This window comes from Podarcis cretensis (genome assembly GCF_951804945.1).
Source record: "Podarcis cretensis genome assembly, chromosome: Z".
Classification (NCBI taxonomy): Eukaryota; Metazoa; Chordata; class Lepidosauria; order Squamata; family Lacertidae; genus Podarcis; species Podarcis cretensis.
The window spans coordinates 16,880,600-16,898,324 of NC_137184.1; the positions used below are offsets into that span (position 1 = coordinate 16,880,600).

General features: G+C 46.8%; 1 protein-coding gene across 3 annotated transcripts in view; it reads right to left on the minus strand.

The window, feature by feature from the left end:
- The window catches only part of FAM163B (family with sequence similarity 163 member B), a 52,024-nt gene that overhangs the window by 6,113 nt on the left and 28,186 nt on the right, over positions 1 to 17,725 (minus strand). For 2 of the 3 annotated variants that reach the window (XM_079961536.1, XM_079961535.1), the window contains exons 2-3: positions 2,816 to 2,913; positions 29 to 144 (exon numbers count right to left, since the gene is read on the minus strand). In XM_079961536.1, the coding sequence (XP_079817662.1) occupies positions 29 to 121 (93 nt within the window). In that variant the 5' untranslated portion in view covers positions 122 to 144; positions 2,816 to 2,913. The remainder of the gene's footprint in view (positions 1 to 28; positions 145 to 2,815; positions 2,914 to 17,725) is intronic. The other variant, XM_079961537.1, reaches the window with a different exon arrangement.

Genomic DNA, 17,725 nt, shown 5'->3' on the forward strand with positions numbered 1-17,725 from the left:
CCCCCGCACACTTTTATAATTGAAATACCTGAAGCCTACAATAGCAGAGAACTGCTATGATACACAGTAATATGACAGTTGCTAATATTCCGCCTGTGATGACCACAGTCCCGGCTGTCATTCGACCTCTTCTCCATTAACACCCTGGAAGACACAAGAGGTGTAAAGAGTTAGGAGCCAGACCTTCAGGCAAAAGAGTAGTCACTGCAGCTTGGGGCCAGAGTAGTGGCCTCAGTGATTGGGGTAGTGGTGAGATTCTCCGACAGCGTGTGCCTGGATCTCTGCACAGGGTACAACTCTCAGGCCATGTGCCCTCCACCCGTCATTTCCTCTGTGTTACGTTTTCCTCCCTCTGTCCTAGCACTAGAACTCCTGGACTTCCAATCAAGCTGAATGCGGGAAATTTCAAGACAGATAAAAGAAATGACTCTCCTTCATTGGAAGCTTTGAAGCAGAGGTTGGATGGCCATCTGTCACGGATGCTTTAGTTGAGTTTCCTGCATTGCATGGGGTTGCGCTAGATGACCCTTGGGGTCCCTTCCAACTCTACAGTTCTATGATTCTACGACTTCTTCATGCAGAACACAGTTAAACTGTGGAACTCCCTCCCACAGTAGGCAGTGATGGCCACCAACTTAGATGGCTTCCAAAGAGGGCAATGGCTGTGCTCTGCCTCCACGCTTGGAGGCAGAAATGCTTCAGTTGCTGGAAACTACAAGAGGGGACAGTGCTTTTGTGCTCAGGTCTTGCTTGGGGGCTTCCCATAATGAGTATCAGGTTGACTCCTGTGAAACCAGGATACTGGACTAGATGGGCCATTGGTCTGATCTAGCAGGGCTCTTCTCATGTCCTTATGACCAAAAAAAACCTCATGGAGCAGGGAGTACAAGGGTGAGGGAGCTCTGGGTGCAGTGAGGTTTTTACATGTAAGTCTTCTCCAGCCTGCCATGGTACAGTCCAAGCCAGGCTGTGCCATATGATAACAATTGCGCCCACGTTCCAGTGGTTGAAAGCTGGGCAGCCCCACCTATCTGTCAGAATTGGCCTGGCAACCAGATCCTGTTCCCCATCAATAAAAATAATAAAAATCACAGCTAGTACAGTATAGTGGCTAAAGTGACCTGGGAGAGACCAGGGTTCAAATCCCTTCTTGGCCACTGGATGCCCTTGGTCACAGCTATTGCCTCTCATCCTAACCTGCCAGGGTTGTTGTGGGGATTAAATGAGGAGGAGAACCATGTTTGCCCACTTGAGCTCCTTGGAGGAAAAAGTGGGCTATAAATGCAACCAACCAACCAACTGACCAATCACTCACTCACTCACTCACTCACTCACTCACTCACTCACTCACTCAAACCACTGACAGAGTAGAGGAAGCTTCTGTTGTTGCTTGGTGGCAGAGCCTCAGAATAAGAAGGGGTCTCTTTCATCCTTTTAATTTTCAAGCAGAGGATGCCAAGCTCTTTCCCCACAGACACAACCTTTCTAAATCTGTGCAGACGGTGGCGAAGCTCTGCAGAAACACCCGCCGGTGCCTCCAGCCCACCTTGCAGTGCCAGCTGGCTGGAATCTGCGACAGCTAACGAACCCGTTAGACAGGCACTCTGGAACTTGGAGGCCTCTGTAAGAGGCCGCCTTGCAAGCAGGTGTACGGGAAAGGAGGTGGCCCCATGGGGAGTGAGGGAGCCAGGCCCATGCTCTTCTCGGCTTTATTTTGGATTTTATTCAGGGCTCTGCACCTCCTCTCAGACTTGAATGCCACATCAGGCAGATGCTACATGCAGGAGAAAAGATGCCTCCCCTTTATCCAAGAACAATATCCGGCACTCTCAGACACAGATATACATTGCAAGCTGCCTATTCTTGAGTCAGATCATTGGCCCATCTAGCTCAGTATTGTCAACACTGACCGGCAGCAACTCTTCCGGGCTTCAGGTAGGGGGCCTTGCCCAGTCCTTCCTGAAGATTGAACCCGGGAGTTCCTGTGTGAAGAGCAAACATTCCATCGCTTGAGCATTCATAGTAAACGTATCTTAAGGCTTCTCCTCTGTTCAGCAGTTGGCATCTGCTTAATCTCTTCCCAGGTGGAGTTGTGCAGACCTTGCGATGTAGGACAGTCATGGAGCTGGGATACTTTTGCTGGGTCTCGATGAGTGTCTGCAGCCACCTCAGCATCCGCATTGCCCTCCAGTGCAGGCACCTGTAGTATTGCTGCTACTTGGAATCTGCTCCTCTGCTTCTTTTTCTTGTTCATAATCAGTGCTAGCTGGTGTGACAGTAGAAGGCAGACCTGGCCTATTGTATATCAATTCAGGAAAGTACATGAGGTCTTGTGTCTCTTCCTCTCACTGCCCAGAAAAAGCATTTTACTGTTCACTGTGCTCATCAAAATGAACCACTCTTCTTGCACTGACCTTTCCTACTTCTAAGTCCATAACTCTGTAACCTTTGCCTCCAGAAGTATATCTTAGCATAGTTTCTCGTTCTACCCTGGAGTTCAGCTTGCTTATTCTCTTTGGGTATATAGGCAATGCTGCCAAATACATGCCTGTGTGATAGGTTAAGTACACTTCCATGTCAAAGCTCAAAAGGTGTGCATGCTGCCCCCGCAGTCTGTTCTGGAGATACCCTGCAGTGGCTACTGCAGCTCCCCACATGCATTTGAGGAGGCCAGCATCCCTCAGCATGCATCAGGTCATCTCCATAAACTCTGTATCAGCTACTGAGCTCTGTTGTGGGGTGTGACTAACACTCCTCCCATGTGTAATGGCTTCCTCTTCCAGGAGGGTTCTCATGTGCTTTGAAGTAAACTCACCACTGTTGTCGTTCATGAGAGTTGTAGTTTCCCTCTGCAACTTGTTGCTCACCATGGCGAGGTACTTTCTGAACATATCCACTGTCTCACTTTTCTCCCTGAGGAGGTACAGAACACAGTATCCTGAAAAGTCATCTAGAAAAAATAAAACGTACTCATTTTTCCCTAGCAAGGGAACACTCAGTGGACCACATACATCACTATAGACTACATCAAGCACTCTGGTGCTTCTTTGTTGAGTATATAAGGGGTGAGGGGGAAATGGTTTAACACTTTTCTCAGTTAGGCAACTTACGCACTTCATTGCGGTTGGTGCACTCTGGAATACCTTCTCCCCTCTTGCAAGCTCCTTGCATTTCAGTTCCCTAATGGCTTGTGGCCAAGCCTTCTGTGCCAGAGCTCTGGGTCTGCTTCAGCCTTCTGAGGTTCTGCGATATTAGTCACCATCTCCGGTCACCTGGCATCTTCAGTCTTCAAACTGCACACAGAAACCATTTCTTCTGCCCAAGGTGGATACATTGAACATGCTGCAATTCAAACAGGACCTGTTCCACAGGATTCTCTCTCAGTAGATTGCTTAGCTTGCAATTTGAGGTTCCTGCACCTGCACCACATATTGTTATGGTTTTGCCATCTGCAGCATGGATATTGCCATCCACTGATGGGTCAACATTGTTAATGCCTCCAAAGATTTATACACACACACACACACACACACACACACACACACACACTCATATGAGTCCATTAATCATCTACTTGATTTTGTTTACAGTTAGATTCTTCTCTTGCAAAAGAAGGCCCTTTTCTTTTATTTGCTCCCCTTACTTTGGTTTGCTTGCTTAAATGCAGGGACTCTTCCTGAATTTGGGCATCACACACACTCAAAAATCTGGAAATGTGACCTTCTTTGCTGTATTTGAAGCAAACAATTTTTCTGAGTGTAGCCTTGGCTCTCCTTTGGGAATGAGACGCATAGTTTGTCTTGTATCCCTGGCTGGGAAGCTTGCTCTTCTCTCCACACTTTTCTCTCTCGGGTGCTCAGTCACATCTGCTAGCCTTAGGTTTGGCTTGTCATCCATGAGAGTTTTGAAATTTAGGTCCTAGTGACCTCAAGAAATAGCAAACTTTCTGTTCCTCATCCATTTTGTATTGTTTAGATTCCAGCTTTTCAATCATGTGACTGTCACAGTCCTTCTTGGCTTCAAGTTTTAATTTACATAGATTTCTCACCCAGGCATGGTGGGAACCCCTTGCTTGTGAATCCAAGTGCTTTTTGCAACTTTTCAAGCACCTGAGCAGCTGTATCATCTCTTTTTGTGTGAACCATTTGGGTCTCTGAAATACTATCCAGAATGATCGGCACCATCAATTTATTCTCTTGTTCCCACTCCTTTGAGGCTTTGTCCTCACTAGGTTTCGCTTTCTCAATACATTATAAAATAGCTTTCATATCATGTTTGGCTTCTAATTGTCTTTTCCATTGGATGAAATTGCTTCGTGTAAGCTTAGGTAATTTGAGACTTTCCTCAACAATGGAATTCCTGCTATCCAGTTTAGAAAAATCAAAAATGGAAAAATTCCCAAAAAGGGGGGGGGGGGAGGAGAGAGAGAGAGAAAGGAAAAATATTCCAAAATAAAAATAGGGAAAATCACAAAAAAATAAAACATTCTCAAAATCTCCAAAAGTAAAATAAAATTATTTAATCCTCTTTGCTAAAACCCCAAAGCAAAAAGCACCGAGCAGAATAAGAATCCTTTAGTATAACTGCTTTGCATTAGAGGAGTAGATAGACAAATGAGGGGTGAGTTTATCCACTCACAATAGAAACAAAGCAAACAAAAGATTGCCTGGGAAAGCTTCTCCTTCACCTTGAGGCTAAGAAATACAATCTCTCTGAGTGCACTTTAAAATCAAGCCTAAAAATCACCCGAAAAGGTCAAAAGTCTCTGCAAAATGCTTTCACAACTCTGGGATTTATTCTCACTCTGGGCCACCATAACCTTATGCTGGGAAATAACTGGGGAAGACCAGGTTAACCCTGAAGTCCCACATGTGTAAAGGTAAAGGTAAAGGGACCCCTGACCATTAGGTCCAGTCGTGACCGACTCTGGGGTTGCGGCGCTCATCTCGCTTTATTGGCCAGGGGAGCCAGCGTACAGCTTCCAGGTCATGTGGCCAGCATGACTAAGCCGCTTCTGGCAAACCAGAGCAGCGCACGGAAACACCTTTTACCTTCCCGCTGGAGCAGTACCTATTTATCTACTTGCACTTTGACGTGCTTTCGAACTGCTAGGTTGACAGGAGCAGGGACCGAGCAACGGGAGCTCACCCCGTCGCAGGGATTCGAGCTGCCGACCTTCTGATCGGCAAGTCCTAGGCTCTGTGGTTCAACCCACAGCACCACCCGTGTCCCTTCCCACATGTGTAGGAAACTGCAAAAGAAAAAAATGGCTGACTGCCTTTATTCAAAAAAGTGCAGGGCTTGACTCGCCCTTTAGCCAACAGCTGCTGCTCCTAGCCACAAAGTTTAAAACAGAAGTAGGTGCAGCATTTGCAAAGTGCAGGAAATACAGGTTTTTAGATTTTTAACTATCCCAGTATGAAGCACTGACAAAGTGCTCCCCCACTTCTACCCCTCTCAGAATGAATAGACAACAACCTTAAGTAAGTTGAAATGCTTTACTTACAGTAATCAGAGGTCTCACTCATGCATTGTTCAATGTTACAGCAGAAACAACAGAGGCAAAGTATTCTTGGTTACAAAATATAGAAGTTGGTCTCAAGCACGCAATCTGAGTCTGAAGCCCCAACCTCAGACGTCTGCTCAGTTACATGGTTAAAGAGAGAGAGAGAAAGACAGATAGTGAGAGAAAGGAACAGGAAACAACCATTACTTCCGAAGGTGAGGGGACATAACCTAACCAAGCATTTTCTAGCAAATTACAGCACTGTGGTCCTTAATCTCTTCATTTACTAACCAGCACAGATATTCATTGTTAGGTTTGACTTCAAAATCTACCACAATCTTAAATCCAGATTCTGTCTACTGCAACATAAGTTACTCCTCCCAGTTTGGTGTCCTCTGCAAATTTGATGAGCATCCCCTCAATATCTTCAGCCAATATGTTTGTAAAGACATTGAACAACGGGCCCAGGACAGAAACCTGTGGCACCCCACTTGTCAGTTTTCTCCTGGATGATGAAGAACCATTAGTGAGCACTCTTTGGGTTCGGTAAGTCAACCAGGTACAAATCCACCTAACAGTTACCACATCCAGACCACATTCTACCAGCATCTCTGCAAGAATATCATGTGGGACTTTGTCAAAAGCATTAATGAAATCAAGATATCTAGTCCCCTAAATGTTCCCCTTGTGCCTACTTCCCAAAGCCCAGTAAGCTTCTGCCCAGCTTAGGATGCTCACATGCGCAACATCATTTCCTCCCCCCCCCCCCAATCGCTCTGACAAGCTGGCATCTCTGGCTCCAACTGTTTCCCTACAAAAAATTTCACTGCACACTACTGCAAGATACACTACGTCCATAGAATTTCCCCAAGCTTGTAATTCTATAAAAAAAGAAAGAAATGAGATTAATCAGCAGTGAGGTGCTTTTGAGAAACCCATCTTATATCTTAGTAATCACAACATTCTTTTCTAAGTGCTCACAGACCAACTGTTTAATTATTTGTTATGGGACCTTTCTTGATAATGACATCAAGCTGACCGGTCAGAAGTTACCCGAGTCTTCTCCCCTCACCCCTTTTTAGAAGATGGGGACATTTGCCTGCCTCCAGTATGCAGGGACCTCACCTGTTCTCCAAGAATTCTCAAAGATTACAGATTGAGGCTCTGAAAATACACCCGAATGCTCCTTTAGCACCCTTGCGTGCTGCTCATCAGGCCCTACTTCATTTAAAGTAGCTAGGTGTCTCCTTGCTTCCTCTTGGGCTGCAGCTCCCTCCTAGCATCTTTTATTCTGCTATCAGCAGGTTGAGCACTGCTTTTATTTTGCATGAAGACAGAGGCAAGGTAGGTGTTGAGCAGCTCCATCTTTTCTGTCATCCAATAGCATTTCTCCATCTTCTCCATGCAGAGGACCTACCACTTGCTTGTTCTTCCTCTTGCTGAAAACATAAGCTAAGAAACCTTTTTAATATTTTCTTTCTTTACCTCTCTTGCAAGACTGAGCTCATTCTGAGCTATGGCCTGCCCAACATTCAGCCTGCAACTCTTGGCTACTCATGTTATACACCTGCTTCTTGATTTCCCCTGTCTTCCATTTCATACATATGCCCTTAAATATCAGTTCATCTGTAAGCTCCTTATGCAGCCACACCAATTTCTTTAGATACCTCTCACTTTCCTTTTTTTGCTGGAATTGCCTCTGTATCATGAAACCCAGGGGGACATGATCACTTAATCCCAATTTTCCTTGACCTTCGTCAGTCAATTCCTCCCTGTTGGTGAAGACCAGGTCCAAGATAGATGATCCCCTTTGTTGCTTTTTCCACCTTCTGGGAAAAGAATTTGTCAGCAAGGCAATGGAGGAATGGGTTGGACTTTACAGTCTTGGCAGAGTTTGAGTCCCAGCAGATATCCAAGTAGTTCGATTCTCCCTTGACTATTATACTCTCAGTTTGCCTTTCATGTTCCAGGTCATGGAGTGTATACAACTTCCTTTACATAGAATGCTGCTACTCTTCCCTTCCTGTTTGGTCTATTCCTCTTCTTCCAGGACAGTCCACTCTGCTCTATCAAGACATTCCTCATCTTGCCTTGTAGCTTGAAGTGTAGATGGGACTTATTATTTTTTTTGGTGAAGTTGTTGAACTTCCAGCTGATATCTCTCCGTTTGCCAGTCCCACCCAAAAGGCAAATTCTTCATCAAGTCAATCCTTTGGGACAGAGGCAGCGAGCGAAGAAAAACGGGCTCCTACTGGCACCGCCACGGTTGCAGAGGCAGCGATGCAAATAAACTGGGGGGGGGGGATCGAACCACCCCCTTTCCCTGGTGCATCTGCCAGAGTGGTGCACAGAAGCAAGACTCCACAAGGGCACATGCTCAGAAGGGCTGCCTCGCATTGCTGCTACCGCCATGGTTGGCCATGAGGAGCTCTGAGGCGCCAGAGAGAAGCCTCTCATCTCCTTAGGTCGGAGGGCAAAAACACAGAGAGGTAACTCGAGTTTGTGTGTGACTGTCAAGGCCTCCTCCTCCTCCTCAGCTCAAGGAGGCGGCCTCATTCTTTCCCTCCATTCACAGGTATAATGGCTGCAGTGGAGTGAGGAGGAGGGGAAGAAAGGGAAGTGGGAGGCAGGCTGGTACTACCCACATGTGGCCAAGCCTCCTTCACTGCCCAGATCCTGAGGTGCTGCCGCTGAAAAGCTTCCGAGAAGGTAGAAGGCACACCTCATGTAGGATGGGAGAGGGTGGCAGCCCGGCGTTGTGTGGACCCAATGCACCGAGTAAGGGGTGGTGGTAGAAGGAGCCTCCAGCTTCACTTTGCCTCAGAGGCAAGAAGCGACCTCGCCCTCCCGAGCAGAGAGGGAAGGAGATGAGAGGCAATAGCCGTCGCCACAAGCCATGTGTCAGCGCTCCTCGCTAACCACCGCTCTGCCCCTCTTCACTCCCTCTCTTGCAAGCACTCCCCCTTGTTGAGCTTTTTCTGGAAACACCCCCCCCCCAAAAAAAATTAAGCCTTTGGGGATTTCAAAAGCATTTTTAAAAATTGCCCTACTTGCCATATGTTCAGGTTTTCTGGACGTTTTGTCAATTTAGCAAAAATCAGCCTGGATGCCATTCTTCAGCCCGATTCCTGGATGTGTCTGGGAAAACCAGGATGTATGGCAACCCTAAGATCGACAGGCCTCAAATTTCTGTACCTTCTCTTCCAGTAAGTAAGGCAACCAGGTTGTACTTGCTGCAGGTATATTTTAGCACATTCTCAGGCAGGAAGACAAACATGGCATAGGTGTTGCAGGTTACTGCAGCAGCTCCTTCGCTGTCCTGTCTTGATCCTACAAACACAATGAGACAGTACTCTGGATCTCCCCCTCAAATCCCCCTCTGTTTCTGGTCATGAGCTCCCAGAGGCTGCTGTCAGCTAAACAGATGGGGGCCCCAGCAGGTTGCCAAAGCTGAATGTGGCCTTCACATGTCAAAGCGATAAACAACTACCTGACATTCAGAAGACATCTTAAGGCAGCCCTGTTCAGGGAAGTTTTTAACGTGTGATTTTACTGTATTTTTGGTTTTTATGGAAGCCGCCCAGAGTGGCTGGGAAGGCCCAGCCAGATGGGCGGGATATAAATAATAAATTATTATTATTATTATTATTATTATTATTATTATTATTATTCAGGCTGAAAAAAATCTTTGTCGGCTCTGAAATATACTCCATCCATCCTCTGTAAGAGGTCTATCCTCCGTGAGGGGAGCAGAATGCTTGGCTCCCTTTGATGCAAGGTGATCGGGGCAAGTATTTTTCAGCCACTAGGCCACATTCCCTCCCAGACAACCTTTCGAAGGTCACACACCAGTCGGGGGGGGGGCAGGGGTAAAAGTGGGCAGAGATCTAAATGTTCATTGATTGATTCACACTCACATCTCCCCCTCTGCACACCATCCCTGGAAGCAAGAGGCACCATGAGATATTAAGCACACTCAAAAACACTCAAGGGTCATCCAAAGCAAGACTGTGAGTGGTGTGGCCACACAGTACCAGGGACCACACAGAGAGGCCCCAAGGGCCACCACATTCAGCCTCCGGGCCTGGTGTCTCACATCTCTGATACAGAGTACATGGGCACACCCCATTTCCCATGTTGCATTGATTTTGAAGATGAGAATTACCTGGAGCAAGGACAAGGTACACTGAGAAAGGCCTGTACTATCTAAGCTATCTATTTTTGTGAGGATTTTTTTATTATTTTTTATTTTTAAAAAAGCCTGGCCTGCTGTACTTCGGATCCTGCCGAAGCAAAATAAAAAGCAGAAAGCTGAGCCTGAAGTGAGTTTAACTGCAGCGCTGGGCAGAGAAGGAGCCCCTATTTGTCAAGACGTCTTCCAAAGAAAATAAATCTCTATTGTACATTGAGCTTCTGAATCTCAGAAATGGAGAAAGCAGATCTCCTTTTGTTTCTTTTTATGTCTGTCTCTTTGGAGAGGCAGTCATGGGGTGGGGGGGGGATCACGATTGATTGGTATCTCTGAGCACCTATTTGCTGGGGTTGTTGGGGGTTCATTGAACCCAAACATTTCAAAAATCTCTCACACCCAAGGGAATTAGTCTTTCTGTCCCTTGAGGAGGTTCTCGTCTGCTCCAAACAGGAGCCGGCCCTACTGTTAAACAGAGTGAGGGAGTTGCTTCAGGTGGTGGACGATGTAGGGCGGAGACTGGGAGTGAGGTTTTGGAGGGTAGGGAAGTGGGCATGCCTCAGAGCCTGTCCCGCACACTTACTAAGCTGTCTTTTGATGTGATGGAGGATACAGTACCTCAGGACCCTAATATTTGAAGGAGACACTCCCAAAACATTTGCCACCTGGAGCCGTGCATTCAGCAGGAGATGACCTGTTGGTGGTGACACCACTGGCTGCTGCTTGGTCAGTGTGGATCCATGACAGGGCCTTCTCAGAGAAGGTCCTCCATTTGGAATATCTTCCCCACTGCAGTGAATCTGTCTCCTCATTATTGACATTCATAAGATAATTTAAAACATTCCCACCAGAGGCATACCTTGAGCCCTTGGGAAGAGCTGTATTGATGGTCCCCCCCAAAGGGGGGGAAATCACTTCTTTGCACTTGGGCATTGCAGGTGGCCTAACACCAGCCCCAGATGTGTGTTTAGCAGGGCGAGGAGTGACTGGGACTGGCAGCTGGAAGCCCATGCCATGCTTCCCTTCCTCAATGCAGCTGTGCTCAAGGCAGGTGCAGCTTGGGGGCAAGGAAGTGGCAGCTCTGGGGCTCACACCTAGGCATGACTTTCTTTGGCCAGCTGCCTCCTGCCAGCCCTCATATAGCCATGTGCTTTGCCCCATGGAGCACATGGGTCTGGCCTGGCCCCTCTGACAGATGCTGCAGTGCACCTTTGCACTTTGACAGCTCCCATTACCATGCCCTGAGGGCCCTCTTGGCCAAGAAGAAGAAGAAGAAGAAGAGTTTGGATTTGATATCCCGCCTTTCACTCCCTTTAAGGAGTCTCAAAGCGGCTAACATTCTCCTTTTCCTTCCTCCCCCACAACAAACATTCTGTGAGGTGAATGAGGCTGAGAGACTTCAAAGAAGTGTGACTAGCCCAAGGTCACCCAGCAGCTGCATGCGGAGGAGCGGAGATGCAAACCCGGTTTCCCAGATTACGAGACTACCACTCTTAACCACTACACCACACTACACCACAAGGGGAATAAGGAAAGGCTTCCCCCTTGAGTTGGGAGAGAAGGGAGCGGACACTCCGTTGTCCATGGAGGCAGCACCTTTCTCTCTTTGCTCCCTCAGTAAACTCTTGAGAACTTGGACAAAGTAATGAGGGGACTCAACTACATCAGTCAAGAAACAACATTTTGAGTGCATTATAAACATGCAACACCAGATGGCGCCAGAGAGCAAATAAAATGTCTAAGTAATTTTCCATAGAGGTTTTTTCCCTTTTGTTATAACGATTTAATTTCTGACTTATTTATAGCGGTTTTTTCCCTGTGTGCAGATTCACCCAGGGTTAGGAGCAAGGTGACATCCTCACCTTTCACTCTGTCATCACCCCAAGTGCCCCTTTGCTTTCAGAAGCACCTTTGACTTAAAAAATAAAAACAGGGAAGAAGGGCAGAGGCACTGGCTTTGCCCCACTTAGAGGGTGCAAACAGTCGCTGGAGTGGCGACCATCAAGCTCACTAAGCGGCAAGGGAAAGGAGAAACTTGGTAAGGCAAAGAGTTGCCCTGGAGGAGCAAGCAGCTCTAAGAAGACCAAGGCTAGCTGCACACACCTAGACCTGTGCCAGCCTGGCCAACCCCTACAGAGGCCCCTGATTCCCATTCACCCTGCCAGTCAATGGCTGAAAGATCCTGTTCCTGGCAAGCCCTGAAATTAGTAACTACGAGGGTATGTGATTACCTTTAAATGCTTGTAGATATTCTAAATGGTTTTCAAATATTTTCAGCGTGTCCCCCCCCCTCCTTTAGAATTGTATTGTTGCAACTTTTTAATGTTTGCTGCCCTGGACTCCTTTAAAAGGAAGAGAAGGATATGCATTTCTTCCTATACACATAAAAATGTAAGGCTGTCATCGTGTAAGCCACCATTGGAGGACTTGCAGTGTCTCATCAGAACCCTGGATTTGCATGAAGCCATAGCAGGGAAGTGGAACAAAAGAAATGGCAGGTATAAAATGGGCAGTTTTAAGCCAGAGCAGCGGGTTTAAATAAAGCAGGGATGAAGGCACACTGAGGAGTTTTGAGAGGATGGGAGTTTGGGTGAGGAGCAAAGGGAGGGGTGGGGTTTGGCAAGAGGTGAGCAATGTGATCAGGTGTGGCAGCCCCTAATTCTTTCTTTCTTTCTTTCTTTCTTTCTTTCTTTCTTTCTTTCTTTCTTTCTTTCTTGATTCAACCATCAGTACTGGGGTGTGTGGGAGGGGAGAAGAGGCATCACTGTCTCATTTGCCCCAGGCAGCAAAGTGTATTGGGTTAGCTACAGCTCCAGAAACAAAACAACCCAGTGATACTGTTAAAATCCCAAGAGCGCCCCTCACTCCAATGTAGTGTTTTTAAGGGGAAGACTGTGGCATCGCAAGAGAGCAGCTGCTTGGCATGCAGAAGGTCCAGTTTCAATCCCCAGCAAGCAGCTCTAGGTAAGTCTACCAGAAACCCTGCCGGAAAGTCTGGAGAGCTGCTGCCAGTCAATGTGGACAACACTGAAACAGATGGAATAAAGGTTTGGTTCAGTATTAAGCAGCTTTCTGTATTTTGGGCTTCTGTCTGGATATTGTAGGGCAGGGTTGGCCAACTCCCAAGAGACTACTCACAGAGTTAAAAACTGGCAGTGATCTACCCTCTTTTTAGGGGTTCAGGACAAAGTTGTTGAACTTTTTTTAGGGAGGGGGAAAGCCACATTTTTAGGGGTGCAGGGCAAAAACAATGAGCTTTTTTTAGGGGAGCCAAACTTGTTGAGCTTCTTTGGGGGGAGCCAGTGATCTACCACAGACATCCAGTGATCTACCCGGTAGATAACGATCTACCTGTTGGACGTGCCTGTTGTAGGGAACTGGATGCCAGCAGCCAGACTAGATGGGACTTGATCCAGCAAGAATTTTTCTCTACAAGCTTCTGCATCACACAGAGCTCTGTGTTAATGCAGGTTTGAGCTGGGGAGGAGGGGAAGTGTTTTCACAGCCCGAATGACAGAAAATATAATCAACTCCTTTTCTGATTAACCTCCCTCTCAAGATAAGGGAATAAATCAGTTAAGCATGTCTCAGGACTCTTGCAGAGTTTTAAGTGCGGGGATTGAGAGAAAGAAAGGTGTGTGGAGGGAAGGATTTTAGCAACATATTTATTGCCCATGCATATGTATGTATGTATGTATGCATGCATGCATGCATGTATATATATGTATATGCCTAGCTTGAAACTCTCCAGGGCATGAGAGAGAGAGAGAAATTAAGAACACAAACCATTCAGCACATGGAAGCCCAAAAGCAGAACAGTTCCTGTCTAGACTTTTCCTTTTTCCTCCCCCCACCCCTCCTCCCACATTTGCTACTAATTCCATGCTCTGCAGGCTTTGGGAATCGCCATCTATTTAGTAATAAATATACCTGGTCAGACTGCCAGGTCTCAGGGCGAGAGCCAATAAAGCAACTCCTCAGAGTAGACCTGTTGAAACTGACAGGCTCCAGTTACTTAAGTGTATCTTTTGCATTAAGAGTTTCTTCAATGCTATTCTAACAGGCTCCCTTATATTTTAACGGTCAGCATTTTAATGTGGTTGCTTTTCTACATGTTTAATTGCAGATAGATGCATTTTCATTATTTGTTTTGTTCCTGTGATTTTGCTTTTGTTTAGGAGGTGTCAAAAGTGGTATATTATTATTATTAGGAATTTGAATGGGTCCATTCAGAGCATGACTACCCATAGAGTTCAATCCTGAAAAGTTCAGGAAACAGACTAAGGTCACATTTTTATTTATAAAAACCTAACACCTCGGAATAAAATCATTAAAGTGTTGAAAACATCCACACCACACATTTAAAGAATCCTGGGAACTGTATTATTATTATTATTATTATTATTATTATGGGAACCACAGCCTGTTAAGTATAAACTACAGCTCCAAGTATTTCTTTTTGGGAGAAGGGGGGAGAAAGATCCATGTGCTTTTAATGTACAGTGTAAATAGGTAAAGGTAAAGGGACGCCTGACCGTTAAGTACAGTCGCGGACGACTCTGGGGTTGCAGTGCTCATCTTGCTTTATTGGCCGAGGGAGCCGGTGTACAGCTTCCGGGTCATGTGGCCAGCATGACTAAGCCACGGTACCTGTTTATCTACTTTCACTTTGACATGCATTCAAACTGCTAGGTTGGCAGGAACAGTGTAAATAGAAGCCCCTCAATTTTCTGGGTGGGGTCAGAAGGGTGTTTTCTGATTGGCTTGATAAAATTGTTAGTTATTCCCCAAAGGTTCCTGGAGGGCATTCCTGAGAGTGGGATGGCTTCTCCCATCCTCCCATCCCATCCAATGGAACAGGCAGGGTTCTTGAAGATCCTCCTTGTGGGAGGGGCCACCCCACTCTCCCAGGACAGGCCCTGAGTGTACTCTATGAGCTACACAGAGCTCAGCTTTTGATCCTTTTTCACTTTACCTTCATTTTGCTTTTATACTTCTCCAACTCAACTTCAACTGCTTCCCTCTTTTCTTCCCACCCTCAGCCTTCCTTAACCGGGAATGGGGGAATTAGCACTGGCCACAGCAGGGGAGGGATTGGTAGGCACACAGAGACAGCAATGGGCCTTTTCATGCTCTACAGGTGAGAAGAAAAACAAAAGCATGACAGGAGAGCAAAGCTGATCATGCCTACCTGTGATCAGTGTGCTTTCTTGCCAAAACAAGCAGACCAGCAGCACCCCCATCCTTCTCCAGGTGTGGTGGGGACTGCAGCAGTGCCCTTTTTGCCACAGAAGGACCATGAAGCCTCAAGAAAACAGGTGGGGCGAGCCTGGAGTGCACCCACCTGTCAAGAGACCGGTGTGCCCTCCAAGCTCTATGGAAAGGAAACACCCAGGCAAGCATTTTCCACACCCACCTCTGCCACAGTTGCAGCTTTGCACTATGCCCACAAACAGGGCATCGTCACTTCCCAGAGGGGTGTTCTCAGAAAAGACAGAGACCCCCAGCACGAGGGACACAGCAGTGCAAGGGACAACCATAGAAGGGTAAGTGCTACTCACCCAAACCCAAAGGGTAAGTGCTACTCTGTTTCTGGCTGCATAGCTGGGATGTTGATATCGCCCCACAGGGCCACTTAGCTAACTCCCCCTTTGGAGGATGGAAGCTGTTTGAAGAACCCCTGGCAATGGTCTTGATCAAGACCAAACAGAAAACTCTTCCTAACAAGCTGGAATAGGTGAAGAGCAGGCATCAAGTGACTTTTTGTTCATTTCACTCATACAATAGGCACTGAATCACATGGGATGCAAGCCCTGATGGGACAGGACAGACAAGGCATCGGGATATAGCCGGAAGTAATAATCTGGGGAATTCAACTCCAACTCCAAATTCCAGAAGGCCTCTAAGAAGGATGGTCTTGCAGCATGACACAATTCCACAGGGACCAATAGAGGGCAGATGTCTCCACCTTCCTCAAGAATGGCACAAAACATCATTGACCATGTGGGTGCTCAGCACAGTTTCCTCTGGGTATTGCTTGGAGTTTCCAAGCAACCAAGAGCAAAATTTATTGCCACCACACCCACGTTCCTGGAAACAGGAGAAACACCAAGTGGACTGTGCAGCCTTAACCAACTTCTAGCAATTTGAGCTATAGAGCCAGTATCAAAACAGGAGGGTGGGGGAGCACAGAGTGTATTCAATAGTCTTCTTGGTCACGAAGAAGAGTGATGACACACGGGTGATGCTAGACTTGAAGTGGCTGAATCAGAGACTATTTTACAAGCAATTCAAACTGAGAACCCTGAGGTCAACAGCAGAAGTGGTGGAGAAGAACGACTGGCTAGCCTCCATATGTCTGTCAGAGGCATATCTCCACATACCAATCAACAAGTGTCACAGATGGTACCTTCAGTTCTGGTATAGTCAACAAAACACCACTTTTGGCTTCTCAGTGGCCCCATTAATTTTTATCAAGGTCCTGGTGACTCTGATAGTATATTTGCAAACCATGGAATTCCACCTGCACTCTTACTTGGACAGTATCCTGATCTGAGCACCATCAAGGAACCAGTGCAAGAAGGACATCTGGACAAATCTCAATTATTTCCAATGGCACAGATTTGTTATGAATTGGCGTAAAAGCTCTCTGATCCCATAACAAACAATAACTCACCTAAGATTACAGGTAGACTCTCAGAACTTCAAGATGAGGCTTAAAGGGGAGTGCATAGTCAAAATTCGCTCACTGACTCAAAAGATACACAGTGCCAAAGACAGAGACGTCATGAAATTGGTGAGGCTACAAGGGCTCATAGTATCATGCATTGACTAGTGAACCGGTCCAAGTTTCACAAGTGCCCATTACTTCAGGTACTGCTCCCCTTCCAGGACCTGATCATGGCCTCAGGACACCAGATAATCCTCATACCGGGGAACCTCCAGACCGAGTTGAAATGGTGGCTGCACCTGGACCAACTCTCCACTGGTGTGAGCCTAGAGGTGCCAAAGCACATGGGGATCACAACGCATGCAAGCCTACTGTGGTGAAGGGCACACCTGGACTTCCATGTAGTGAGTATGGTCTCCCACCAAGGCCAGATTAGCATAAACTGGTTAGAACTACAGGCAGTCAGACTCGCCCTGATGGATTGTGCTCCAAGTATCCGAAGAGCACATTCCTGATCTGAATCAACTTTTCTGCCAAGGCCTATTTGAACCACCAGGGCTATTTATTCCAAAAGCCTCATGAGAGAGGCAAAAGACCTTCTGATTTGGTCAGGATTCAATCTCTTCTCCCTGAGAGCAGAACATGTAGCTGGGTTGTAGAATGCGGCAGCAGATTGGCTCGGCCAAACCAGTCATAGAATCGTAGAACTGTAGAGTTGGAAGGGACCCCGAGAGTCATCTAGTCCACTCCCCTGCAATGCAGGAATCTCAACTAAAGCATCCATGGCAGATGTCCATCCTACCTCTTTTAAAAAACCTCCAGTCATGTTGGATCCTGAATGGAAACTCCACCCAGAAGTCTTTCAACAAATCACCCACCACATCAGAAACCCTGTCATGGACCTCAAGCGTCATCATACAAGTGGAACGTTTCATGTTTCATGTCTCAGATGCCCTGATGATGGCATGGCCACCAAGCCTCCTCTACACCTCTCTGCCCCCCATTCAACCTCCTAATGCAAGTAGTGCACTGAGTGCAACACTTGCAAGAAGAGCTGATCCTAGTGGCACCATACTGGCTAAAATGACCATGGTGCCCATAACGTCTCCACCTATCAAGGGACAAACAATGGCAGCTCCCAATGTGGGAGGACCTGCTGAGCCAGGGGCTTCTTTTAAACCTGCATACACAGGTAATCTGCTTAACAGCATGGAGACTGAGCATGCCAATTTGGAATACCCTAATTCCGTTCCTTCTCCCCGACCACCACCACCACTTTTTGGCAAATCTGTGAACTGTGATCATTTGTCTATTTACAAGGCAGAGAGGAAGCATGAACAAACAGCTGGTCTATTCCTAA